Consider the following 26,364-nt stretch of genomic DNA (forward strand, 5'->3'; position numbering starts at 1 on the left):
TTTTTGTTGAGAGGTAAGAAAACAATCATAAATTCATAATACTAGAGAGACTTTTTTATATATTTTTTATCGTTAAATTTTAATCATCTTACTAATTTGGAATTAAATTCGCTAAATAGAATATATAGCCTATATATTTATTAATATACTGATAAAAATACAATAATTTAATAGAAATTCAATTGGAATCAATAAATCCTTTGACTTGTTTCGTGAGGTGTCATTATATTTTTTTATAATTGACTTGTTTTTACTCATATATTCTCATCACTAATCCACCTCTTATATAAATTTTAAGTTGTTACTTTTTAAAGAGAAATCAAGTTTACAGGTTTTTGTTCGATGAATCCCGTATTTTTCTTATTTTATAACACATATTTGATGAGATTTTGTATTAAATAAAAAAAATTAAAATATTTTTTAATTTTCTTAATGTAATTAAATTTATCCAATTAATCTTGAATTTAATAATATATTTGTAAAATATTGTTAAAATAAATTTTCTTTAATTAAGTTATTTTAAGATTAAAAAATAAAATACTAATTTTTAATTCCTTTATGTTGTATTTTTATTATTATCGATAAATATTTTATATAATACACGAGATTCGTACTAATCTACATATATCATAATCCGATTAAAAACTACTTGAACGAATCACACTTATATAAATTCTTCAGATGTATTGTTTATTTGAATCGTATACAAACATTGAAATATTATGTACAGCAGTATTTTTTGACAACACAACCAAGGGTTGTTATAAATTTTCTTATATTTGTCTTTAATTCCTAAAAAAAATTTTAAAAAAATTGAATAACCCAACATTGAGGTAGCGTGGTCCAGAATTTATTTACTTTTGAATCATGGAGCTTGAAAGCATGGAGAATGGCACGTGGTTCGTAGGAGATAATGAAAAAAGGTAGAAAGAGAAATTATGAAGGCCCCACACAAACTCCGCGATAAGAATAAGAGTCCACTCAATAATTATCTTCCTGTTTTATTTCTTAAGAAATTGGGCTGATGCAAAAATACTATTGGTTACGATAGCGACAAATTAGAGCCCAACAAGTTGTATAAATGGAACAGTTTGAGAGTTTGTATGTTGTATCTATCCTCTGGGATTTGAATTGATACTGAAATTAGTTTCCCAGCAACTAGCTTAGAGCACCTAACAACATAAGTGTACGGGAGAGCCAAGGAAAAAACAAATATGGCCTTTAAAAGAAAGAAAAAAAAAAACGCTTGTGCTATTCTCATTCTCTGTAATTATTATGGCACAGAAGAGATTCATCATCGAGGTCGAGAGAGCGAAGGAGGCCAGTGAAGGAAGGCCTTCGAGAGGACCTGTCTATCGTAGCCTCTTCGCCAAGGATGGATTCCCTGCTCCCATTCAAGGTCTCGATTGTTGCTGGGACGTTTTTCGGTTAGTTCATCACTTCAATTCCACAACTCTTCCTCTTCGATGCAGATATCAGATCAATAACCTGCTCCACTTAATTTCACAGCTCTGAATGTGTGATATTTTTACAGATTGTCTGTTGAGAAATATCCATCAAATCCAATGCTTGGTCGACGGGAAATTGTGGATGGGAAGGTGAAGTCTCGTTTACTTAAGTCTTGTGTTCTGGAGTTTTTCTTGACATTGCTTGACCATTTTTGGCTTTTAACTGACTTAAATGCTCTCTCTCTCTCTCTCTCTCTCTCTCTTTTTGCGACTCTATAGCCAGGCAAGTACAAGTGGCTAACATACAAAGAAGTATATGACCAGGTGATGAAAGTTGGGAATTCTATCCGCAGCTGTGGTTATGGAAAAGTAAGTCAGCTGTGTCTTTCTTACCTGAAAATGAAGCATTTTTTCATAGTTGTTTCAGTAGTATTATTATGTTATTCCAAATTCTTGGATTCACAGTACATGTTGGGTTGTTTACTTGTTCATTGTTTACAAGTTACAGCCAACATTTAGGTGTAACTTACATGTCATTGACAAAATTCAAACACCATATGTTCTTGGTAATGTGCAGTGACGGATCCAAGACCCTAAATCAGTGAGGATAAATTATAAAAAATAAAATTAGTGGGTTCAATTATATAAATATAAATGAAATAAAATATAAAAATATAAGATTTTATTTACAAATTTGATGAATTTTAAAAAATGAGAGGGTGCAAATGCACCCCCCGGAGGCAACGTAGATCCGCCACCGGTAATGTGGCTATCTGCATGTGCATGAATAGCTCAAGAGTGAATCAGAACCATGGTCATGTGAGTTCAAGTGCTTGGTTCTTTGACATGGATATCCTTATTTTATATGATTTTGATATTTCATATTTGCATATGATTATATTTATAGTTTCTAGCAATTTGTTCATTTCAGCTTAATTCATATATTGCTGATTTGCAGGGTGTAAAATGTGGTATTTATGGTGCCAATTCTGCAGAATGGATTATGAGCATGCAGGTACATTTTATTTTTGAATTTGCTTCCCTTGTTTTCTTTTGAGTTTTTTCCATCTTAATTTTTCTGCTCACTCTATATGTTGGAGGTTTCTATTGTATTATTTAGATGTTGATATGTTGATTTTTGTTTCTTTTTTATGCTGAGTATCTATTGTTATTTCTATGTCTACTGTATTGTTTCTTTGGTAGTTGGATTTTTGTAGTCCTTATTGAGCTTAAAGGAGAATAAGGTATTTCTAGATTGAAGCTTTGTTTCTTATATTGAATATCTACTCTCTCCAGAGAGTTCCACTTATTTTAATTGTTGCTTTATTCTTATGTTGTGCCAATGATTGGTATCCCTGCTCACTTAACAATAATGTTGCTGAACTAGCTTCTTCCACTGAATGGTTTTTAACATATTGGAAAACAATTGTAGGCTTGCAATGCTCATGGACTTTATTGTGTTCCTTTATATGATACCTTGGGTATGTTCACAGCTTCATTAAAATGTTTCTACACCATGGTGACAGTTATATACTCAATTGCAATCAAAACTTGCTTTCCACATCTGTTGTACACAAGAGTTGCTACTATCAAGGGACAATAGTCTCAAAAGCTTTAATGTTGTGTGAAAAGTTACAACATTTATGGTCATATGACATTTTCAAGTAACTTTACCACCAAATAATAAGTTCACTACTTTATGAACTTTTGAAAAACTTACCTGTTTATGTATATTTTTGAAAAATTATATTAAGTGCTAAATTCAAACATCTATTGAGAACTTTTGTGACTATTCTGTATTTTTCTTATTTTGTAATTTTTCTCAACAAATAAGTAAGTTCACTAATCTGTATCCTATTGAAATTCTCACCTAATTTACCAACAAAGTCCTTTTAAAATAATGCAAGTAAAGAACTTACACTGAAACCTGTCCCTTACCTAAAATTGTGATAACTTTTCTAACAATGATAAGTTTTTTGAAATTTACTGCCATGCAGTAAATTCGAATGGTGCATGGTACTGGGAGAATATCTCATTGTACAAATATTCATTTTTCAAATTAAACTTATAATTTTCATTTGCTTTGACATTCTCATTCATATGACATAGGTGCTGGGGCTATAGAGTTTATTATATGCCATTCAGAGATCTCAATTGCATTTGCAGAAGAGAAGAAGATACCTGAGGTTCTCCTATCTAAACCCTCTGTTTTATAGCTGTTTAATTGTTAGGAAGGATTTGAGAGTTGTGTACAATCTTTTGTAAACAGTCAGTCTCACCCAAATATTTGTTTTGAAATTTTTCAGCTATTCAAGACATTTCCAAATGCAACAAAGTATCTCAAGAGTAAGTTTTGTTGATTCTCTTCTTTCTTTCCTAAAATGCTTGTGCTTTAGAAAGAAGCATTCATTTTTATGTCTTTGTTACAGCAATTGTAAGCTTCGGAAAGGTTACCCCTGAACAAAAGCAAGAAGTTGAAAGTTTTGGGTTGGCAATATATTCATGGGATGAATTTTTACTAGTGGTGGGTTATTCATTTCATGTACTATTATGCTTTATCCACAAGTTTTATAATAGAAATGAAAGTGCTCCTTCTATAATTACTTGGCATTATCTGTAATTTCTAGACAGAAAAGGTGTTGTTTCACAAGCTTGGTCCACCTGCAGTTGGCATAATAGTGGCATATGTGGAAAACAATTAATGAATATAACTTTTTTGTGCAATGGAAATGAAAATATAAGGATATCTTGTAAATGGAAACTTAGGGATTGTTTGGTTTGACCAATTTACACAGAATCATATACATTGGAATTTATTTTTCTGAGGTTAATTTCAGTCATGACCTCTAGGAATTAATTATGTCTTTTGCTTTGAATATTTTGTGTTTCCCATTCCTAATTCAATTTTTAATATCTGCCACAGGGTCAAACTCAGAGCTTTGATCTTCCTATTAAGAAAAGGAGTGACATCTGTACAATAATGTATACTAGTGGAACTACCGGTGACCCCAAGGGAGTGTTGATATCAAATGAGAGTATTATTACTCTCTTAGCTGGGGTTAAGCGATTGTTGGAGAGTGTAAATGAACAAGTATGTCGTTTTGTTTCACTGCTCCTGCATATATACTTGGAAATACATGAATATAGAGAGAACTCCCAATATGCAATTTCATTTCATTCAAGTTACTGATAATAGTCCCCCTTTCAGTTTTTGGATACCATATAGGAATGCTTAATTATCCCCTTTCATAATCTTCCCACCTTTTTCCTTCTTTGCAGTTGACTGAGAAGGATGTATACATATCATACCTTCCACTCGCACATTCTTTTGATAGGGTCATTGAGGAGATATTCATATGGCATGGTGCTTCAATAGGTTTCTGCCGTGGGGTAAGTAGTATATGTATATCTGTCATTACGAAAAATGAACATTTGATGTAATAGGATTTGTTTGATTCGACCCCGCCCCCCCTCCCCCCCGGCAAAAGTTGAACTTCGGATTTGGATTATGACCATCATTTACTCAATGGCTGTAGGATGTCAAATTGTTAATTGATGATGTTGGGGAACTAAAACCAACTATTTTCTGTGCTGTTCCCCGTGTGCTTGATAGAGTGTACTCAGGTAAACTCTTGAAAATTCTCATGATTTTTGACAGTTTGATGATCTTTCCATAATCATATAATCTTGATGGTAAAATTATTATTTCAGTAGGACAAAGCTACTCTGCAAATTATTTCTTGATCATTGGAATAGCATTTTTCTTACTTTTCTTTTTCATTTTTCTTCCTCCCCCTTCCCAATTGGGAAAAAAATGCATTGACTCTCAACCCCTATCTGATACACAGGTTTGACACATAAGATTTCTTCTGGGGGCTTCTTGAAGAAGACATTATTCAACTTTGCTTATTCATAGTAAGTGCTGTTTTGTAGATAGTTTCTTGAATAAAGGTGAAATCACGACAAACCTGCACTGAACTGTCATGGATCCTCTATAAGATATTAGGGAACTAAGATTGTTCCCATATGAATTCACTTACAAATTCATATTAAATTAATATTAATTTTTATTAGGTTGTATCTAAATCACTGGTGACCTCTTTAAGTAGGTACTTGAATATTCTTTTATTATTATTATTATTATTATTGGTAATTAGCTCTTCAATATTCTAATAATGCAAATTCTGAAATTTGATTGCAGTAAGCTTAATAACATGAAGAAAGGGCTTAGACATGGAGAGGCATCTCCACTTCTTGATAAAATTGTGTTTGACAAGGTTTTAAAATTTATAAATTTGAACTCCCCATCCCCTTGGTATGACAGGATTTTTTACTAATCATGATTTTACTACTTGATCAGGTAAAGCAAGGTTTAGGGGGTAGAGTACGTCTTATTTTGTCTGGAGCCGCACCTTTATCTGCACATGTGGAAGGTTACTTACGGGTGGTTACTTGTGCTCATGTCCTACAAGGATATGGTATACTCTTTTTAAATATGAAAATCAGACTTACACCATACTATCATTTTTTAAAAATCATGTCATTAAACAAATTGTAAATACTCCCATTTTAGTTATGCCTATTAAACTAAACTATTTTGTTTAACAACTGTTTATTATTATTTTCAAAACTCAAAGAAAGACAGATTTGAATTGTAATTATGTTTATGTGTGAACATGCACACACAGTAAAATCTCCTTTTATGTTTATGTAGTCTAATTTTGGATTTTGAATGCTAATTATATGGGTCTAAAATTGTTCTTGATTAATTTGATTAGGGAAATGGCGATTAGCTAATACTTCTAGATTTAAATTTATTTCTTATAATTATAAATCAATAAAATTAAGAGCACAACTATAAAATTATGTCTAGCTGAAATATACGTGAAAGTTATTCTGATGTCTTGTCACTCTAATTCTGTGTATATATGCAGAAGATATTATAGACATCTTTTTGGTCCTTGTACTAGATTATGGCCTTGATGTGCTCCTGTTAAAATGAAAACAGGTCTGACTGAAACCTGTGCGGGAACCTTTGTCTCATTACCAAATGAAATAGAAATGCTTGGAACAGTGGGCCCTCCTGTACCAAATGGTGACGTGTGCCTGGAATCTGTTCCTGACATGGGATACAACGCCCTAGCAACTACACCAAGAGGAGAAATTTGTCTAAAGGGAAAAACCTTGTTTGCAGGGTACTACAAATGTGAAGACCTCACCAAAGAGGTTCTGATCGATGAATGGTTCCATACAGGTTATTTCATTTATGTTTTCCAAATTTGAGGTTTATATTCTTATATTAGCTGTTGGGTCACAGTTTTCCTTTTTATTAACAAATGATATATTCAACAGGGGATATTGGAGAGTGGCAACCTAACGGAAGCATGAAAATTATTGATCGGAAGAAGAATATATTTAAGCTTTCACAAGGAGAATATGTTGCTGTCGAAAACCTGGAGAATATTTACGGTCAAGTTTCTTCTATTGAATCTGTATGTCCTGAGAATCCTATTCCTTCCAATGTCCCCCAGTATTGGTGCATGTTGATCTATATTAGTGATTTAGTGAATGTCCACATTCTGTAGTTCAGTATCATCATTTGTTCAAGAGCTAAGACTATTCCTGTGGCATGTATCTGTACAACTATTTGTTCTAACATCCACGCCTAAAAATGAATGATGATGTCAAAAGGTTTAGTCCAGTGCAAAAATAGAAACAAACTTTTGAATAAGCTTCACTTTATGAGCTGAAAATGTTCTGCATTCTCTATTTCAGATATGGGTTTATGGAAACAGTTTCGAGGCCTTCCTTGTTGCTGTTGTTAACCCCAGTAAGCAAGCACTTGAACATTGGGCACAAGAAAATGGCATATCCATGGACTTCAATTCTCTCTGTGAAGATGCTCGAGCAAAAAGTTACATACTTGAAGAGCTCTCAAAGATTGCGAAGGAAAAGAAGGTTTTTTTTATTTAGTTTACTTTGCTTATCATTATTTTAATTTGTTATATTTGGAATATATGTATGTGTATCTTGATAAAATTTCACATCAATCTAAAGTTGTTTTCTACAACGATCAAGATTTTTTTTTGTTCACATACAATATACTTTTCAAATAATCAAAATAACTATTTTTTGGCTATAATATTTAACATGAAATATTTTGGCAATAATTCTTTATATGTAAACGTGTTTGTACAAGTACATTTCCTGAAGCTTTGTAGGATGGTGATGTATTTGGTAGTTGAAAGGGTTTGAGTTTATAAAGGCAGTTCACATTGACCCAATTCAATTTGACATGGAACGCGACCTTATCACTCCAACATATAAGAAGAAGAGGCCACAGTTGCTTAAATACTATCAGGTACAAGTTGTCAAATTCTCAGGATTTCATTTCACTTCATATTGAATAGAATAGGTCTTAAAGTGGAATAACCTTTATAAATGGAATGTTATTTTTTCCCCCTCTTCCTTGTTTTCCTCATTACGGAACAACAAATAAAAAAGGTTGGGAAATCTCAGTCAATTCATATTTTGTTGATTGTATTGGCTACTAGTCAGTGTGATCAAATCAATATGATCTTGTGGTTGGTTGTTAGTGTTTGTTGACCTGGCAATGGAAAATTTAGTACAGTTGTGTCAAGATAGATGTTGATTTAGCCTATCTACTGATACTGACTGCAGCATTTTTATTTTGTGCACAGAATGCCATTGACAACATGTACAAGAGTGGAGGAAGTAAACCCAGTGCCTGAGACCTGATATGGGAGTTAATGCCATGGAGATAATTTATTTTCTGTATGTGATAGTATTTGTATCCGTTCAATTGCCCTATGGTGACTGTATATACGTTGAGTAGTTAATATATGGATACGTCAATAGTACTAATACCTCATCATTTATTTCTATTTCTTTTGTCTGTCACGTACGTCATGTTATCTATTATACCATACTTATCTAAGCTGTCTCTCTTCTCTTTTTCTATCTCTAGGTGTTTTAGAGTATCCATGAATCATTTTTACATATATAATTATTTAGAAATGGCTGATAATATTCCATGCGTTATGCGTAGCTTTTGTTCAACTGCAGACATGAAATATAAAATTATTGGATCGATTTGACTATTACTTGCAGCACTCTTTTTTTTTTTTTTATGGAAAAATACTGTTTGCAAATGATCTAGCATTCAATTCCTTCGTCAAGCGAGAACATATATTTATACAAATGAATGAATGAATGCATTACTAATAGATGTATGCATCGATGACTCATCTAATAGATAAGCTCATGGTGTTTACTGTTTTGAGTCTTATCATCTGGTCAACTTATATAAAAAATATCAACATAATTATACATTGAAAGATCTAGAAAATATATAAACTTAAGATACTTTAAGTTTTTAAAAATGTGATTTTTAATTTAATTTAACTCAACATTTGTTTATTTTTAATTTTTATATTTGATAGAAGTAATATGTATATATATATATATAGATAGATAGACTATGCATTATAAATTTTAAGATTAAAAAAAGTATACATTAATGTTTGGTGATAATTACCCATGTTATATGCAAAACAGTTACCATAATAATAATAGTAAGGTTATTTTAGTTTAAATATGAGAATATTTTATTTTTATTAAATTTATTTACATTAATATTGAACAACTAATTAAAATACGAGAGTAGCAAGATATTTGATATATAAAGACTTTTATAATCACAAAAGAAGGTTTTGGAAGAATTAGGATGCGAGATGGAGGTTGAGAATAAACGTAATGGTTTGTAACTTTGTTTGCTGCATGCCCTTAATCTCTTGGACACTTGGATAACTGTAGCTATGATGTTGTCAACGATATAGAGGCACTCTCCTAATGAAATGGCCACGTTTACACCATTTTGCCGCCATCAATATTAATTCTCCATCTATTTTTCTTTTTCTTTTTTCAAAGCAATATCCACTTTCTGGATCCTATCACTCAAACCAGACATGCAATTTACTTACCACCGTCCTTCTGTCTAAAACATTCATCCACAATTTCTTCTTTTGTCAGTACTCAGTACACCCCCCTCTCTTTACTATTCAACTCATCTGCCTTTCTATTTTGTCGTCAAATTCCCATACATGTTTCTTATGAAATTCGACTCCAATCTGCTGGTTGAATCAACTAGTTAAATTATGATAAAGTAAATGTCCAACTTTTTAAATAAAATCATAACCTATTTTATTTGCATAAACATCTGATAAATATAACTTGGCCCATTTGGTTATTTCCATCTGATAAATTAAGGCTAGTATATTCTTCAATTTAATGATGAAACTATTATTTTCATCACGCAATCTGACCATCGAGTAATTTAATTAAGTCTGGTATAAAAAACTATTATTGGCACGGGCTTGCCAAACCAAAATCAAAACCAAGGCGCCACGTATGAACATAAGAAATCTTATCCGTCCACGTTTTCCTCGTATAATCCAAATTCGAAGCACACGTGTAGGTTCCAGAGTTGAGTTTCAGCAGAATCCGTTCGGCTTTGGCGAGCGTGGCATGGTATAAGTTTCCTCTGAGAAGAAAGAAGCCGGTGCCAGCCGCGTGATACCGACATACCGTGAACATGCCCATACGTGATCACAGAGATTCTGGTAAACACGTGCAGTGTTTCAAAAGTTACTAACGGACACAGATCCAAGCAGTTGCGACTTGCGAGATGCATTCGACGAAGAGTAGCACCAGCGATAATATCAATATCAATATCAAATCAAAAGATAAAGAAATCCATCGATGCTACCATAACTACCGAAAGAAGAGAAAGCGTCCTTGCCAAGACGCTGTGGCTCCCACCACGGAAGACGACAACTGCTGCACCAAGGCCGCCGCCGCATCACACGGTTTCATATCCGTTATAGGGCGGCGGCGCGTGATGGAGGATGCAGTGAAGGTGGTTACCGGTTTGGTGGCGGCGGAACAACACTGTGGCGGTTACGATTTCTTCGCGGTTTACGACGGCCACGGAGGGACCTTGGTGGCCAACGCTTGCCGCGACAGGCTGCACTTGTTGCTGGCGGAGGAAGTAGTGAGGGGGACCGCAGCAGACAAAGGGCTGGATTGGTGCCAGGTGATGTGTTCCTGTTTCATGAAGATGGACAAGGGAGTTGGTGAGGAGAACGATGATGGCGGCGGAAACACCATGGGTTCGACGGCGGCGGTGGTGGTGGTCGGAAAGGAGGAGATTGTGGTGGCCAATTGTGGAGACTCGAGGGCGGTGTTGTGCCGTGGCGGGGTAGCTGTGCCACTTTCACGTGACCATAAGGTGATACATGTATTAATTTACTTAGTTGTTGCATGTGAGTGAATAGCTTTGGCATCACGTAACACGGTGTTTCTTTCCATATCAGCCTGATCGTCCTGATGAAAAAGAGAGGATAGAAGCGGCAGGTGGCATGGTCATTAATTGGAACGGAAATCGTGTTTTGGGAGTACTTGCTACTTCCAGATCCATAGGTACTTTACTTACTTCTACTAACACACCCATTATATCACTCCAGATTACTCACTTGTCCATCAATCTCTATGTCATATATTAATTATTAATTTAATTACAAAATTAGATGAAATACCAAGTTTAAAATCACTCACTAATTTCTTTTTTCCCCCCTATTTGTAGTGAATCTCCTCTGGAATAATCTTGCATTATGATACTACTTCCTGGCAAATGACAGTATTTTATTTTTTTCATATACTAACACTGTTTTTAGTAAATGGTTTGATTCGTTTATGTAAAATTCTGAGAATCTAGTTAGTTTTACAGATACGTGATTAAAGAGTATATTATATATTTCCTCTAAAAAAGCGAGAGTGTGTTGGTTTAAAAGGAAGGAATTTTCGCAATATATATGCAGGGGATCACTGCATGAAACCTTTTGTGATTTCACAACCAGAGACCAAGGTGTACGCACGAAAAGAGTCAGATGAGTTTGTGGTAGTGGCGAGTGACGGGCTGTGGGATGTAGTGTCTAACAAGTTTGTTTGTGAGGTTGTACGAGGTTGCCTCCATGGGAAAATGAGGAGGAATTTTAAAGAGGACTCCATTATAAGCTATGCAACAGAAGCTGCAGCGTTGTTGGCTAAGTTGGCTATGGCTCGTGGAAGCAAAGACAACATCAGTGTCATAGTCATCCAACTCAACACTACTACAACTTGATCGTTGCCATATTCAAGCTCTTATTTTAACTTTTCGCGTCTAATTTTCCAAAGTTGTCCTGTATTATTCATTTCAATGTAGTGGGAATGCTCTTTACTAATTTTCAACAGCCAGAAATATGTTTCTATAAGCTCATCTTTAGCGGTAAAACTACTTGATGATGTAATTTTAAGAGATTTTTATAAAATATTAATAATCATCAAAAATACATTAGGTTAGATTATCAATATCGGTTTTGGAAATATCTAACTATAATGATTGATCAAACAAATCTAACGAAATCTGGATAACAGCGAATAATTGGTTTGACGATCTTCTTGAATCAAATCTTCTTATTTCTTTTATGAGATTTTTATTTTCTTTTTAGATAGAGAGGAAAAAATTATTTCTAATTTGGTGTATTGAGGATGAAAATCATAATCGTACCTCAGATTTTAAATTTAGGATTTTCATTATCCCTTAATGGGTCAAATTGGTTTCTTCTTATTAAACTCATCAATTTTCTATTGATAATCTAATAGCTAGATTCACCAAATTAAATTACTTATATTGAGCTCATAAAAAATACAAAATAATATATATATATATATATATATATATATATATATATATATATATTATAATATAATATATAGCCCATATTAATTAATTAATTGTGAATTATAAAATTCCTAACAATTTTTTATGTATGTTATTTATTTTCAGACTTTCCTAAGTTACAATGATCACCATTATCGTTTATAATTGATGACATATATTAAATATGGATAAGTGATATGAAAATAAATTTTATTGATATTTATTTTCAACTAGTCTAAACTTTATTCTTTGTAGAGATCAATCCAAATACAACATAAATATTACAAACAAAACAAGTTCATAATAAAATGATAAATTTTCACTTTATTTTTATAGAAAATTCAAACAATATAAATATACGAAAAGTATAGAATATATAACACAAATGAGACTCCCACTAAATTAAGATATTACTAAGAATTACACTCATATAAGCAGTGTGCTTATGAAAAATTTTAGATACCAAAGCCTTAATAAGTAGGTCAGCTAGCATGGAATTAGTCGCTTTATATTTTATGAAAATCTGTATATTTTGAACTCTTTCCTTAACTGTTAGAAACTTAATGTCAATGAATTTTGACTTGATTATAATTCTATTGTTGTTAGAGTATTGAACTCCTGATTCATTATCATAATAAATCCTATATGGTCTTTCAATGTCATTGACCACACGCAAGCCAATGATAAAAATTTTCAACCATATTCCATGGTTGGATACCTCAAAATAAGCAATGAACTCTGCGGCCATGGTCGAAGAAGCTACGAAAGTCTGTTTAGCAGACTTCCAAGAGATAGCTCCTTCAGACAATATAAATATGTATCCAAATGTGGAACATTTATTGTCTTAACATTCAGCAAAATCAGAATATGAGTATCCAATGATCTCCAAATTTTCTTAATTCCTCATCTAAAGAAAATACGAAAGTCCCATGAGGAATAAGGAGATTTAGTTGAGAAAAATCATCAAACCAATTATTTATGACTGTTCTCCAGATTCTGCTGTGTTTATTTGATCAATTATTATGAATCCGGGTATTTCTAAATCTCTTATTGATAATTTAACATAATGTGTTTTTAGTGATTATTTGTATTTTATAAGGATCCCCTAAAATTTTAACAAGTGATATGAGAACCTCCATTACTATGAGATTATTGGAAATTTAAGTTATTTGATTTGTGTTATACCTGTTTTTTTTATTAAGTAAACTCTAATTTTATTTTTGGGATTCTTTTTTATCACGGAATTGATTAAAAATTATGATTTTATTACGGCTATAATGGGTTGAAACCATTTTGCTCGTAATCTTAATGAAAGTAGAAAAACGTTTGAACCCAGACTCCTATGTTTTGTAATTAATTATGGATCTGCATTTGATGCACTTGACGAGCGCTTTTGTTTAAATTTTAGTTTTGAGAAATTTCTAACAATATTAAGCTGGAGACTTTGGTCCAATTTTTATTTTGGTTTGTATTACCTCTCATGAAGTTTTTTTTTTTTTTTTGTAATGGGGGGATTGTGAAGCAAACTTGACTTGTTTATTCCATGTAATGGTGGGATTGTTTATTTTGTTTTGGTGTTAACTGCTTCTTGAGATTAAGAATATGTTTGCCAGCACACGTGATTCTCTATTTCTATGTATTTTTGCTTATTTTCTTTATAAATTGTGTATATGACTTACGTATGCAAATACATTATTATTTATGGATGTGATATTTATTTGAAGTATTTTAAGTATAAATTAATTATAGTATTAAATAAAATCCAAGGATATAATATCTATTTGTGGTAATTAATGTTTTATATTTTTGTTATTATAATTGGATGTGAATTTAGTATTAACTGGTTATTTTTATTTATTTGTATGTCTAGTATTTTTTAATTAAATTAATTCATGCAATATATTGTTAAAATAATTTTTATTGTAAAAATTGATTTAATTAAAATTACATAGATATTATTATGAAATTATTTATGTGAATTGTATTCGACGAGGAAGAAACAATTTGACTAAATAATATTATATTTGTGATGATGATAAATATATGATAATTATAAGATATTTTTATGTGAATAATAATCGATAAAAAAAATAATTATTTAACAGAAATTATTATCAATAGTTAATTATTGTGTATTGCATTGAGAGTATCAATTATTTATCATCTTTATAATATGTTTTTATATTTCTTAATCTATATTCTAATACTACTTTTAGTTAGAAGATCTATATTAAAATTAGTAGATAAGAATAAAATAAGTGGAAGAAAATGATTTAACATCATTATTATCGTACCACTAAATAATAAGTATAGTTACCCATAGACCTAAGGCGGCAGTTTATGATGCATTAATAAGGCATTAGTAATTACTCAGCGAATTTTGATGTTAGAAACCTATCTGAAAAAAAAAAGAAAAAAGAATGGCCGTAGAAAATCATCATTTATGACCAACCCACGTGATGTCGGCGTTGCCCGTAGGCCATATGGCCTCTTCAATCTTCAAAAGTCAGCGTATCCCGATTTGAGGGTTCTATAAGATCACAACAACTACAACTAAGCAAGAAACAGTATATTAAATTAAGAATTCTAATAAGCAGCATTAAAATAATATTTTCATACTTAGCTTTTATTAAGTTGAACAAAAATAGAAACTTTTACTCGGCAACATGCATTGAATAATAACCCTCTATTCCACTTACTCATACTTCAGTAACTTTTCATGATAATTGACAAACTCTATTATTATAAATATATGAGTATATTACATGTAATTTATTTTTCAATTACACATTATTTTAATTACTAACATACCGACTTTAGTATTGGAGTGATTTTGTAGGTACTATCCCACTACTCGGAGAGTTGACACACCAAGCGGGAGATCAAATTATTAATAGAAATTTTGAAGAGTATTTCAGAACTCGGTAAAAATAAAACTCTTATATCTTTAATATAAAAAAACATGATTTTTTTATTTATTTTATTCTTCAAGAACAACTTCAATATATACAATTTAAACAACTCATTTGTAGTTTTCATATTTTACTAATTAATCTTTATAATCTCACATTATAGTTAAACAAACTCATACACATTCATTCTAATGATATAGTTTTGAGTAATCCTTAACTTAAATGATAAAAAACAATATTTTTAATCATCAACAACATTTATTTATAGAAACAAAAAGTTTTTTTAATTATGTTATTTGTAATTTTTTATTTACAAATGTTATTTGTTAATTTTGCTAATAAAAGAGATCGAAGTCATCACATTTTGTTTCTTTTTTCTTTTTTTAATTATTTAATTAATCTTTTATCTGATGACATGTAAATCTCCTCTAAAGATTAAAAAAATATATTAAACAATGGTATTTAAAAAAAAAAAACTACTATTTTCTTTCTTTCTTCGCTGAATTATATATACCTCTATTTGATGTTATTATAAAAATCATTTATCATTTTTTTGTAATATCTCGAGTCGATCAGACGACCAGGTCTCCATCTAATCACTGGTTATGTACTAGTTGGTTCGGCTTAAGAAAACAAAATATGTGTTTTGGTAGCAGTTTGTGGCTGGATTGTTTTTTTTATTTTATTTTTATAAGTAGGAATAGGAAAAGATACTAAAAAATTTATCATACTCAAGTATCTTGTTTATCTAATTGAATTAGATTTTTTTAATTTTTAGTAGACATACTTTCTGTTAACGATTATAAAATAATATTATTTTTTTAATTTTCTAAAAATGAAATAAACGGAACATTTTTAATTATCAATGCCGGAGATTAATAAAAACAATGAACCTATAAAAGTTTTTATTTTTTAATTGATATACTTCCGTAAATGATCCTAAAAATATCTTTTCGTTGTTTTATATTTTTAAGTTTTGTAAGCTGTAAAGAAAATTATGAAAATAAAAATATGATCTTTACAGTTTTCTTTACAAAAGTTTGAATAACAAGAAACAAAATAAAAATTAATATTTAATAATTATTAATGAAAACATATTAATTAATTATAAAAATAAACCAAATAACTTGAACTAGCTAGTTCGGTGTAATTAAAGATTTTTCCACCACAAATCCACAATTATAAATTGTTAACTTAATTTTTTAAAAAAATTACAAAAACTAAGAAATAAAATAAGGTAACATTCTATAATCTATAATTAATGCAAACAACAGAGCATTTTCTTTCACGTATTTTATAGTTAGCTCTACAAATAACTAAACATGAAAAAACAAGTGAAAATATATAAGAGGGTATTATTGTAATCATGAAGAGAATATATCTAATAAAAACTAAACAGAACCCCTAAGGCCTAAACCCTTGATTTGTCAAACCGACCTGGTAAGAAGTCAAAGACAACGTTTGAGAAGCAGCAGTGTATAAACACAGCTCATTGCCACATTCTGTGGAAAAAAACAGAGAACCTCAAACTCAAAAGACAATGTACTTAAAAATTCTGTTTGAAATTAAATGAGTCGTATATTCAGTTAAGGAGATCCATTACCATTATGTTCTGCCTTCAAAGCTCACCTTAATCCCATCAACAACAACCTTTCCCCTCTCACCCTCTCTTTCCTAACTAATTAGGGACACTTTCTTTTTTTTTTTGTCTTGGTCAAAAGGTTATAAATAAACTAAAACTAGCTCATTATTAAGTTTGTTTCTAAGTAAAGTTACTTGGCAACTGAATAATATTTTTTTTGGTTAACTGATTTGTAAGTTAGAAGCATTTCATCTGGTTGGTCTTTTATCTTATTTTTTTCTTCAGTTTTATTATTTATATTTTAAAAAGTTTAATTTGATTAGTTATCTTTTTTTAATTTGTCTTTTATTTTTTTATAAATTTTATTTGATATTTTATTTTAATTTTTAGTTCAACTTAGTTTTTTATCTTATTTTTTTATTTAATTTGATTATTCAATCTATTTAAAATTAGGATTGTTAATCATTTAAAAATGATTTTTTTTTCAATTTTCTCTCATTTCCCTCCACTTCATTATTAACTAAAAATGTCCATTCTTAAATGATTATCAACCTGAATCTTAAATGGACCAAATTGAAAAAAAGAAAGATAAATGATTAAAATATTTTTTAAAAAAAGTAAATGACTAAACTAAATAAAGACATAAGATGAAGGACAAAATTAAACTTCTTAAATGATAAATGACCAATGAAAAAAAATAAAATAAAAGATTAAATAGGCCTTACTCATTAACCACTATTATTAAGTTAGCTAATGACCGTAAAAGGACATAAAAAAGTTTAATTTCTATGAATTGACAAAATAAAATATTTTTACATAGACAACCAATTAAAAATCATGATAAATATAACTCTTAAAATTATTTTTGTAAAAATAAGTAAACTTACAATGACAATTTCTGATTGGATGGCAATCTAAAAAAAGTTATACTGTTAATACATAATTTGTTTACTGTAAAAGGATATGTTTGTATATTTTTTATATTTTTTATTTTAAAATAATTATATTTTCATTCTTTTAGTTAATTTCAAACTCTTATTATTTAGTATTATTTAAAGATAAAATATTTCATTAAAAATTAAAAAAATATAGTATAACAATCAAAATGATATGTTATTAAAGAAAACATAAATGAGAAATTTTATCAAAATATTAAATCTAAAATAGACAAAAAAATAATAAATTATAATTTATACGTCTCAAATTTTTTTATAATGCTTGTCAACTGATTAATAAGAGTTGAACCTAGTGAAAGAGATTATTTCACAATGTGAGGAAACATAATTCAAATATTTGTTTGATAGGCACTCACCTTTAATATGTAATCATGTGTCGAACAAGATTGTTAATAAAATAAAAACCAATTAAAAAGAATAACAATTTATATAAAAAAAAAATTGTTGTAGACAGGGGCAGAGGGAGGAGGGGGACCTGCAGGGGCCATGTCTCCCCCCAAATTTTTTAAATGCACTTACGTTACTATGAAAAAAAAATTATGGCTCCCCTAAAATTTATAATAAAATTATAGGAAAATTATTATGTTAGATGATACTCAGAAAGATAAAAAGAGAAAAATATATAAGTATGAAAGTTAACATGATCTAATGTTTTTAAGAAAGATAAAGAGAAATTATAAGTATTAATGAAATGTTGGTAATGTTGAGATACCTACATATAATTATCTAAAATTAATTATTTTATCTATCTAATTTTTTTTCTCATATAGTATTATCTTTGTACTCAATGTAGTTATATATATATTTTTTATTTATCAAATAATTTTAGATATATGATATTGTATTAATTTCTTTAATATTTTTTTAATGCAATTTTTTTCTTGGCCCCTTGTAACCAAATTTCTGGCTCTGCCCTGATTGTAGATAACAACTAAAAAAATTACATATGTCAGTTATATCAATTTTTTTACCATACATCTTTCGATTAAAGGCTTACTAAAATAATTTCTCAAAAACGTTAACGACCAGGTGAATAATTAGTTTTCATCTATAATTCATGTACTTTCAACTAACCGAGTTAAACATGTCCATCTCCATGGGTGATTTAAAGATAATTTGTTTAAGTTAAGATGATACTCCTTTGCAAAATTATTTTTTATCGTATGAGAAAAATAATAAAATAATTATTTTGATATATTTTTTTTATAAAAAATCATAATTATTATAATTATTTTTTATATATAAATTAAAATAATTGTCTTGAACGAGAGTGTTTATAGTGAGGGTTTTAACTTGTCTAAATTTAGAGACTAAAGTATGAATACTTGCCAAATTAAAGACTAAATTAGGGTGTTTTCTCCGCAGATTTATATTTCTAGTGAAGATCTTGTGTAGAGAGATAAGTACTCTGTGATATGCAGCTGGAATCATATCGTATGCTGTGTTTTTCTGCAGAGTTTGTTTAATCTCATTTGAATTGTTGTTGGAGAAATTTGGGAGTTGAAAATTTTAGAATGAAATGACTTTTCCTTTGTTTAGAACGAGAAGATATAAAGAAAGTTAGAAGGTGAGTCCAAGTGCAGTTATACTTAAATACAAATATTATCCAATCCACAAATTGTAAAATTATTTTGTAGACGATGAGCAGATCCATACAGCAAAATAATGTGTAAAACAAGATTTGACGCCTGTTAATGAGTATTTCAGTTTCTTAATTGTTGAGGTTAAAAAACAGATAAAACTTATAAAAAGTACAGTTTAATTTATAGTATCAGACATATTAAAAACTTAAAAATTTGTATTAATTGTGTAAAGAAATAAAGTGATTAACATTTATGATATAATTTAATATTCCATATTGTAAGGCAAAGGTTGAGGTGTGTGTGTGGGTGGGTGGGGGACCATAGAGTCAGCAACAGTGTCTGGTCTCGAAATGGAGCCTACTACCTATCCCAAATCCAATGAGCATGTGAGGGGCTCCTTCAGTTTCTTTCATGGCCCCAACGCCACCTACATCTTTCAAATTCCTTTCCCTAACTAATACCATGCAGATGCACTCCGGGATTCAATTCAGACACAACCAATTTCTCAATCTGTATATTTATATCTAATAAATACAATCATAATAATTTTTTTTAATAATATTATCATTATATTTATTTTGTAATTGTGTTCTCTTATTTTTTTTTTAAATTTATAATTTTAGTCTTTATAGTTTTTAATTAAAATATTTTATCTTTTATTTTAATTTTATTTTTTAATTTAGATATTTTATCTCTACTTTTTAAAAAATCTGTAATTTTAATTTTCTTTTTCAATCTCAAACTTTATTATATACTTTTTTAATTATTTTTTTAATAAATTAAGTTTGTTAACAATTAAATAATTTTAAAAAAACATGTGTCATGTAAATAATAAACAAACACATGTTAATCGATATTTATAAAATACATAAATTAACGTTTAAAATTAATCATAAAGATCAAAGTTATAGATTTTTTAAAAGTAAAAGTTAAAATGCCTCAATTAAAAAATGAAAGACTTAAAATCATGAATTTTTAAAAAATAAGAGATAAAATATCCTAATTAAAATATAAGAAAATTAAAATTACATGTTTAAAAAAATAAGAAGATGAAAATTATGTCTATTATCATAGTGGAAATGGAGGGAGGAGAAACGGAAGAAGTTAAGGAGAAATTGAAGGAAGATTGGACGTTTGATTTGCATAAAAATAATTAAATAAATGACAAGATTTTTGTCCTAGATTTCACAGATTTTTATTTCCACGTTCAACAGGTGAGATTTTGAATAGTATTAATTATGTTTTATCCACAATCGATTATATATATAGTAATGGACGGAATTCGATTTTCATTATAAATTATAAAGAATTTTTTGTTTTGGAAAAAAAAATGATTTCCATTTTCAGTAATATTTTTCTCTCTCTCTTTCATATATATTTTTTGAAGTTAAATACCCCTAAAATTCACAATACTTCATATCTATTTTTTTCTTCCCCACTCCTCTCTTGTATATTTCTATTCCTTATACTAAATAGATTTCTATCTACTCTCATTTTTCCTCAAATAAACACATCTATTAAAAAAGACATAAAGGAAAAACCATCATATGCCAACTTTAAAATACTTTTTTAGATGAGACATTAGGCAGGAGATTCAAAATGGTTAGAAAGAAGGGTGATTAATGAGTTTTGTGTAAAATTTAACGAGAAATTGAGGTCTTATAATGTGGATATAGATCCAAGAGATAAGGGTGCTACGTGGTGAAAGAAAAGGAGATGGAGTCGGAGTGGAGGAGCGCCGCGGCCCAACTATCCGCCGTATACTGCCATCTTGCCATTTATTAATCATATACTGCCAAATTCCACCTTTTTCAGACTCAATTCCACGCGTTTTCTTTCTATTTGCACACCTCCAATTCACACTTTATTTATACCTCACGCATTTACCTAACTGCCCCCTCTTCTATAATTAGTTAATTACTACAAAGATTGGATTAAAAAGTGTTGGGCCCCAATAGTACTACTACTATAGATGCCATGCCACACGTACGGTGATTGTAATTTGATAGTAGTAGTAAATTACAATATTACACTAAAAACGTTGAAGAGGAGGGTTCTCCACTGACTACAGATCTCATCTCATTGGTGATTGGTGTTAGGTCGGGTCACATGCATATGTACAGAAGAGAAGGGTTTTGGGCCTTGGAAATACTGAGGAGTGTCCTTTCACAAGTGTTGTCCTTCACATTTCAAAGAAAGGCCTACCGCCCCATACATTTTCACAGACACCTTTACGTCTTTAATATACCATGCCTATTGATTGGTGACTGTTGTCCCCACTTTGATATTGATGGGTTGGTTTACTATTCTTGTTTGAGTTTCTCACTTCATCATCAACAACCATCATACCCTCCAGACATCAATCCAAACAAATGATACCCTGCAGATGGATTAGGCGCCATTTGGTTGTGTTCAAATCAAAAGAAATATAGAGAATTTTTTTTTAGAATATGTGGATTTTACATTTGTATTTTTTTATTCTTTTTTTTCACACAAGCAAATCACTCTATCACCTGTTCCAACTATATCTCTAACCTCTCTGATCTCTCTCTCTCCATTTAATGTTCAATCCGTGGCTTCCAGTGGATAATTGTGCCCTAGCTCTCGATCTTCTCTCAAAATTAAATGTATAACATAAAATCATGTAATAAGCAGTATAATTTATTTTTCCTTTCTTTTATTTTTTCTTTTATCAAACAATTAATAAAAAAATAAAAAACCACTTAACTTTTTACTCATTTTCTTTCATGAATGAAACATACCATAAAACTCTCCAGTCTTGGCCATTCCTACACGTTGACACATGACACATACATGTATACATAGATTTTTATTGGAAAAAAGAATCGGTTATACGGTTCAATTCAATATAAGAAATAATTACGGCCTAAAAGCTTAGTTTTGAATCTCACATCTATCCTCGCGCCTAAACTCTATGACAGGAAAAATAGGGAGGCTTTGGCAATCAGCATGTGCTCCCCATACCTGATGGTAACTAACTCTAATCAACATTTCGTTCAGAGTGCATGCATGCGGACATTTTTAATTTGATTTCTGCGTAGGACAACGTACGCTTACATATGATTATTAATGGGCTATTACAACAGTAATGAAACTTCATGGCAGACACGCATCAGTCATCAGTGTGAAATGCCTTGATTCCCCATGTGATTCCTACTTAAAGCTTCTATTACTTATACAAATATATCATTGTTTCTTTTTCTTTTTCTAGGAAAATAATTTGTCACTATTGACTAATTCACTTCATATGTCTTCAACAGGAAATAGCTTAAAAAGTATCGCTATCACATTGAATGCTATGTTTCTAATTCAAGATGGGTGGCATAGACACGTTGCTGTACAGCTTTGAAAGTCAACATAAATAGATAGTGTATTCATCCCCTATTAATGCTTATCCTGGAATAAATATTAATAGTTCTTCAAACAAATAGTGCATAATTTGATTCTGATTGCGGTTTAAGGAAATTTGATTAAATGGGTCTTGAACTCTTGGTTTTTAGCCATAAGCATTTTTTTTTTTTTGCTTAGTGCCAAGTGGATGTTAATACCCAAAGAGACATGACCATGCATGAGTTCCATTATTTCTTACGGTTTCATTCTTAGATCCCCGTCCCATCCCTCACACCCCTCGTTTAGCAATGAGGTCTGTCGCAAAGAAAGATCGATGGCATTATATTTAATACAGTTTAATGTTATTCATATTATTTCCCGCTAGAAGATATAAGAGAAATAACTTTGGTATAATTTTTTTAATTAAGAGGGATAAGAAGAGAAGAAAAAAGAAATATAAGATTAAATAAATTATGTGGTAAAAGGAGAGATTAAAAAATGAATTATAAAAAAATATTGTAAAAATATCTTGTTGCTCCAATAATATTATTACTCAAAATTTTATGTAAATTTTTTAAAAGAAATACTAATTTAAAATTATAGTATATTAAAATATAAAAAATACTTGTTTACTTTAAAGATTTTAAAAAGAGTTTAAGTAATGTCGAATTAGTGTTACTAGTAAGAGAGGCCCAATAATACGTGTTGGAGTAGGAAACGGGTGGTTCGGAGAAAAGGACCTTTTTGGAATGACACGTTATGACCTGTGAAACTACTTCTATCTCCTCTCATCACGTTCTCATAAGTCGCACCATATGCTGCAGTAAATTGCAAAAGTAGGCTTTTCTTTGGTGATGTAGTGCAAAGGTCATCGATATGGACCCTATCTTTATGGACCATGAGGGTGTCAAATCTGAACCCCTAATCAAATCAAAATATACAATAAAAATTCTTGCCCCTGCCCCTATTTTTGTTTTGGAGTAAATTCATTTGGCTATAATCAAGTCATTCAAGTGAAATTCTTCATGGCTTTAATTTATGTCTTTGATAAACAAATAACAATGGTGCTTCCACTGCTCCTCCACACTTATTGGCCTTTGACTTTTGCCAACTTGCTTCTAGATGTTATGCTCTTCCCTTTATCCTCATTTCTTCCCTCTTAATAATTAACTAAGCAAAATATTTTAATTAGTTACATGTAAAGTTGAGATAATTTATATAAATCATAGTTTTGATTGAAATGTTACTATATGTTTTTAATTTAAGACTATACATGTTATTTTATTTAAATAAAAATATCTATAATATGATGAAGTTAACTGTCAATAAAAATTTAACATGATATACACCATTTACTCTTTAAAATTCTATCACCAAATTTTATTGTATAAATTGAAGTGTCTATAGAGTTTGTTTGTGTAGTTTTATTAAAAATAGTGATTTTCGGGGGGGGGGGGGGGGGGGGGTTCAAGATATTTAGATTTAAAAAGCAAAACCCCACTTTTTGTTTTAATTATAAATGAAAAAATATTTAAATATTACCGGAAGCAAAATATTAATTCCTACCCTTTGTTAAAAATAAATCAGATAGAAAAAAAGATTCTATAGTGTGTTTAGATTGCGATTGGAATATTTCCAAAACTTTGGACAAAACTCAAAAAGTTTCGCTTGTACTTTTTTGCTCAAACCATGATACTAGGTTTTGAATTTAAACTAACATGCATAATTAGTTACGTACTGATACAGTAGTACTAGCATTAGCTAAGTGAGGGCATTTAAGTCATTTTGGATCATAAGCCAGGTCACAGAGACATTTTGAGACGAATGAAAGGATCACGTTGTGTGAACGGGGATTTGTTGCGCTGTATGATATGATATGGAAAAATCTGTAGGAAAGTGCTTCCTGTTTCTATAAATACACCCTGCCCATGGTAAGAGTCCTAGCATACTGTTTCAAACCCCCCAAAAGCCATTACTTATATCAATTATCACCATCCCCTTGTTTTCTTTTCCACATAACCTGCAACTTGTTTCATTGATCCTCACTACCTTCTAAAGCTACAAAAACTACTATTTTTGTTTCCTATACAGCAGGGAAGAGGAACCAGTTATTTTCGGTGAAAAGTACACCGGAAAGTTTTTGCCTAAAGAAATCATGGAGGGAATGCGAGACACAAAGTCACAGCTTGAAATCCAAGACCAAGAGGGTACTAATATTGGGTCCTCTTTGTCAAAGCTCATATTAGCAAGTGGCAGTGGCACAAACACCCTTGACTCAATTTTCTCCAATTGCCCACAAACAACAAATGGCAGCACTAGTAGCAACTCCGTGTTAGATGATTTAGAACCCTTTAGGTCTTCGGGGTGTGAGTCTTTAGGCTCTTCCGTGTACCTCCGCCAAAGGGACATCCTCCAAAAATTCTACCAAGAAAGCCGAGGAAATGGGAACAATAACGGGTCTTATAATATTCCCAGATCCTTGGCAAATACGTCTATAAACTCTGTTTGCAGGAGTTCTTCGTTGAGTTGTTATTCGTTGACGAAGCCTTGTAAGAAAAAGCTGTACAGGGGAGTGAGGCAGAGGCACTGGGGAAAATGGGTGGCGGAAATTAGACTCCCTCAGAACAGGATGAGAGTGTGGTTGGGAACCTACGACACCGCCGAAGCTGCTGCCTACGCCTACGACCGCGCCGCCTATAAGCTCCGTGGAGAGTACGCGCGCTTGAACTTTCCCAATCTCAAGGACCCCACCAAGCTGGGATTCGGTGACTCTGCGAGATTGAACGCCTTGAAGTCCTCCGTAGACGCCAAAATTCAAGCCATATGCCAGAAGGTCAAAAAGGAGAGAGCCAAAAAGAATGCCACCAAGAAGAAGCTTCATGATAGTTCGGGCAGCACTGACCCTAATGGCGGGCAGAAGATCAACTCCTCTTCTTGCTCTTCGTCATCGCTGTCGCAGCCGTTGTCGCCACCTTCGATTTTTTACGATAATTGGGCGAACGATTTGTTCTCGCCGGCCTCGGTTTCGACGGAGTGTCAATCAATGGAAACAGAGGAGTTGTTCGAAGGTTGTTCTCTGGCTAGATTGCCTTCCTTCGATCCCGAGTTGATTTGGGAGGTTCTGGCCGTTTAATTCATTAATACTGTCTTTCTGTCTTTAATTAATTAGGTTACTTACAGCGACCACCGCTGATGTCATGTGTATATATATTATTATTAGTGTGGTCTTGTTTTTGTTTGTCGGAATGATGAGAGGTCCTTTAGCGTTTTGAGTAGGATTGGTATGGCTGTGGGTTTTTTGCTCAAGGCAGTTGCTTCCTATTGCTCTTGTTGTGATAGACTTCTCCCTCCTCCATTTTAATTTTTCTTATTCACACCACTTCTTCTGTCTGCAACTTCACCAATTGCACTTTAGTTCTGATTTCTAGTACTAATTTTGTCTCCGGATAAGATATTTTACTCATTTCATTTCCTAACATTAATTAATTGGAACTCCGCTTGTAAATATTCTGTTTGGTTGCGTTGCTGGTTGTTCGACAAATTAAAACCCCTGCCTGCTACACGAGAATTGTCTCCAAAATAGTGTCTAATATGTTGGGTTTCACGCTTAATAGTACCAAACTTTTATTGCTAACACTCCATCACTTTAACTGTGAATACAAATTGATTTAGTATTTATATTGATAAAAAATGTCTTTTAACCTAATATTTTGTTAACATTTAAATAAGAGGTTCTCTAATTCATTTGGTTG

The 26,364-nt window shown here is 31.1% G+C and overlaps 3 protein-coding genes across 7 annotated transcripts; all 3 read left to right on the plus strand.

Annotated features, from left to right (window-relative positions):
- Nucleotides 1-1,068: 1,068 nt before the first annotated feature.
- LOC100807875 (long chain acyl-CoA synthetase 4) lies at nt 1,069-8,333 on the plus strand. 5 transcript variants are annotated; one of them, XM_006590425.4, is made up of 19 exons: nt 1,074-1,427; nt 1,535-1,598; nt 1,728-1,817; nt 2,407-2,463; nt 2,881-2,929; nt 3,558-3,634; nt 3,755-3,794; nt 3,878-3,972; nt 4,372-4,539; nt 4,728-4,838; nt 4,985-5,072; nt 5,297-5,363; nt 5,650-5,725; nt 5,809-5,926; nt 6,457-6,702; nt 6,801-6,940; nt 7,224-7,406; nt 7,690-7,809; nt 8,150-8,333. In XM_006590425.4, exons 1-19 carry the CDS (start codon nt 1,276-1,278, stop codon nt 8,198-8,200), a joined length of 1,992 nt encoding a protein of 663 aa, XP_006590488.1. In that variant the 5' UTR covers nt 1,074-1,275; the 3' UTR covers nt 8,201-8,333. The 5 variants fall into 5 exon arrangements, with proteins under 5 accessions (XP_040862478.1, XP_040862479.1, XP_006590488.1 ...); XM_041006544.1 differs by lacking the exon at nt 8,150-8,333 and having other exon boundaries at nt 1,069-1,427; nt 7,662-7,809; XM_041006545.1 differs by lacking the exon at nt 8,150-8,333 and having other exon boundaries at nt 1,070-1,427; nt 7,670-7,809.
- A 1,628-nt stretch (nt 8,334-9,961) lies between these two features.
- On the plus strand, nt 9,962-11,749 carry LOC100813248 (probable protein phosphatase 2C 8). Its single transcript, XM_003538117.5, has 3 exons — nt 9,962-10,758; nt 10,844-10,949; nt 11,348-11,749. The coding sequence occupies exons 1-3, from the start codon at nt 10,156-10,158 to the stop codon at nt 11,647-11,649; spliced, it is 1,011 nt and encodes a 336-aa protein (XP_003538165.1). The 5' UTR covers nt 9,962-10,155; the 3' UTR covers nt 11,650-11,749.
- A 12,741-nt stretch (nt 11,750-24,490) lies between these two features.
- Nucleotides 24,491-26,058, plus strand: AP2-9 (AP2-EREBP transcription factor). The gene has a single exon (NM_001317462.2). It carries the CDS (start codon nt 24,768-24,770, stop codon nt 25,743-25,745), a length of 978 nt encoding a protein of 325 aa, NP_001304391.2. The 5' UTR covers nt 24,491-24,767; the 3' UTR covers nt 25,746-26,058.
- Nucleotides 26,059-26,364: the final 306 nt, after the last annotated feature.

Source organism: Glycine max, chromosome 11 (genome assembly GCF_000004515.6).
Source record: "Glycine max cultivar Williams 82 chromosome 11, Glycine_max_v4.0, whole genome shotgun sequence".
Classification (NCBI taxonomy): domain Eukaryota; kingdom Viridiplantae; phylum Streptophyta; class Magnoliopsida; order Fabales; family Fabaceae; genus Glycine; species Glycine max.